The sequence below is a fragment of the Alosa sapidissima genome, chromosome 4 (genome assembly GCF_018492685.1).
Source record: "Alosa sapidissima isolate fAloSap1 chromosome 4, fAloSap1.pri, whole genome shotgun sequence".
Lineage (NCBI taxonomy): Eukaryota > Metazoa > Chordata > Actinopteri > Clupeiformes > Clupeidae > Alosa > Alosa sapidissima.
The window spans coordinates 27,248,613-27,251,209 of NC_055960.1; the positions used below are offsets into that span (position 1 = coordinate 27,248,613).

At 50.6% G+C, this 2,597-nt stretch overlaps 1 protein-coding gene across 2 annotated transcripts; it reads left to right on the forward strand.

Moving 5' to 3' along the window:
* The first annotated feature begins 464 nt into the window (after positions 1-464).
* Positions 465-2,318, forward strand: LOC121707201 (potassium voltage-gated channel subfamily A member 10). Of its 2 annotated transcripts, XM_042089564.1 has the most exons (2): positions 465-529; positions 653-2,318. In XM_042089564.1, the coding sequence occupies exons 1-2, from the start codon at positions 465-467 to the stop codon at positions 2,163-2,165; spliced, it is 1,578 nt and encodes a 525-aa protein (XP_041945498.1). In that variant the 3' UTR covers positions 2,166-2,318. The 2 variants fall into 2 exon arrangements, with proteins under 2 accessions (XP_041945498.1, XP_041945497.1); XM_042089563.1 differs by having other exon boundaries at positions 465-2,318.
* Positions 2,319-2,597: the final 279 nt, after the last annotated feature.

Here is a 2,597-nt window from a genome sequence, read left to right on the forward strand (position 1 = left end):
CTGAAAAAAACCCTGCTTCAGTTAGATCTGTCCTTTTAGCAGTCACATTGGGATATACAGTAAGTCGAATACATATATGAAAAAAGTTTAAAATATGGAAACGGTCAGGCTGATGTTTTCTTGTTTTGTCTTGTGTTTGTAGTTATGAAACGCTGCTTCAGTCACAGATCTGTGTTTTGTCTTTTTTGTAGCCAAACTAGAACATTATGTAGTTTCAATCAAATATGGCATAGTCCGGCTGATTTTGTCTTATTTGTGTTTTGTGTTCACAGATCTGAGAAAGAAGAGAGATCTGGAGAAGGGGAGAGATTGCTACCCTTGTCGTTGGGCCTGCCTGGATGCTAGCTGATCCAGTGCACCCTTCCCCATTGGCTTGACTGTGGGTGTCCCCCCCCCCCCCCCTCAATTGCCTCATCACCCTGGGTTAGGCAGCACTCTCGGTCCCTGGGGAGGGCAGGGCGGCTATGGAGGTCCCGCTGGTAAACTTCGAAAACCTGGATGACATCGGCCTCAACATGGGTGACCCCAGCGACTCGGGGTATCCCACCTCACCTACCTCAGACGTGCCTGACCACCACGGGGTGACCAATCGCGTGATTGCATCCGCCTCGAGCTCCCCTCAGAGGCGGCAGCCCGCGGGCCAGCAGCAGGTGGGCTTCTCTCCGAGCACGACGCCCGTCCTGAAAAAACGGGGCAACTCCAGCTGCAACAGCCTCATCTCCAACTGGAAGGTCCTCATGCACAGCGAAGGCAGCCCCAACGACAGCGTCTTCAGCAAGGCTGCAAAGGACTTCTGCGATGACGTGTTCGTGGAGAAGCAGAGCTTTAAACAGGAGGATGGAGAGCAGAAGGTTGTCATCAACGTGTCAGGTATGAAGTACGAGACGCAGCTCAAAACCCTGAGCCAGTTCCCAGACTCGCTTCTTGGTGATCCGAAGAAGAGGATGTACCATTTTGACCCGATGAAGAACGAATACTTTTTTGACCGCAACCGGCCTGCCTTTGATGGAATTCTATACTTTTATCAATCCGGTGGCAAGATCCGAAGACCCGCGAACGTTCCATTGGAAATATTTGCTGATGAGATTATTTTCTACGAGCTTGGTGCGGATGCTATTGAACAGTTTCGAGAGGAAGAAGGTTTGGTAAAGGAGCCTGAGGCAGCCCTACCTACCAAGGAGATCCACAAGCAGTTCTGGCTGTTGTTTGAGTATCCAGAAAGTTCCAGTGCAGCTCGGCTAGTGGCATTGGTGTCCGTCACTGTTATTACAATCTCAATTGTTGTCTTCTGCTTGGAGACATTACCGGAATTCCGTGATGACGTGGACCGTACTGTCCAGGGTCCCCAGGGCAACCGAACTGATGCTGATGGTGTCCTTCTCCCACCAAGCGTGGCACCCAAAACCCTTGCCCAAACATTCTCTGACCCTTTCTTCATCATAGAGACGATCTGCATCATCTGGTTCATCTTCGAGCTGAGTGTGCGGTTTGTCTGTTGTCCCAGCAAGAGAAAGTTCTTCAACAACATGATGAACGTCATCGATATCTTCTCCATCGTCCCCTATTTCATCACCCTGGCAACAGATCTGCTGACCTCGCCGGACGACGAGTCCGCTGGGCAAAACATGTCTCTGGCCATCCTGAGGGTCATCCGCTTGGTGAGGGTCTTCCGAATTTTCAAGCTGTCGCGGCACTCCAAAGGACTCCAGATCTTGGGCTGGACCTTGAGGGCCAGCTTGAGGGAGCTGGGCCTGCTCATGTTCTTCCTGTTCATCGGAGTCATCCTCTTCTCCAGTGCCATTTACTTTGCCGAAGTCGACGAGCCTGACACAGCATTCGTCAGCATCCCAGAGGGCTTTTGGTGGGCAGTGGTAACTATGACTACCGTCGGCTACGGTGACATGACCCCAATCACGTTGGGGGGCAAGATGGTGGGCACCCTGTGTGCCATTGCTGGCGTGCTGACTATCGCTCTCCCCGTGCCTGTCATTGTCTCCAACTTCAACTACTTCTACAACAGGGAGACAGAACAAGGAGATAAGCACATCATGGATAGTGTTGAGGCGGCTGCACAGAGATCCAATGAGGCGAACAAATGCGACAGCAACGTCTCACTGGACAAGAGCAACGGGAACTGGGCAACTGAGAAGAATGGCATGCCCTGAGTTACAGTACATCAAAAGCACTTAAAAGAGACATAAAAAGTAACGCTATTCTAAATGACAGCTGCAACAACCCCCTCAACTATGCTGCATTAGTTTATACTCAGTATCTTCCACATTGGAAATGTGGATGGAGAGACTTGCGCAGAGACCGAGACCGAGACAGTTCTTTTGCACTTAGGATTTGCTTGGGACAGGCACAACAGACAGACTAGGGTCTGGTGTGCCTGTCAACTGGTTTGCTCTTACCCTAGCAGCTGAAGTGTAACCCCATGGATGGCACTGACCATAGATCTAAAACCTAGCCGAATAAATGTAAAAGTAAACAAAGACTTGGACATATGATGTATGATGTTCGCCTGTCACCTGGACATATGATGTTTGAAACATGGACAAAAAATGCTGGAGAGACGAATGACCCCCCCCCCCCCCCCC

What these genes read in the sequence shown, in the direction of transcription:
- LOC121707201 (XM_042089563.1), top strand. Translation starts at nt 465, where the DNA reads ATGGAGGTCCCGCTGGTAAACTTCGAAAACCTGGATGACATCGGCCTC.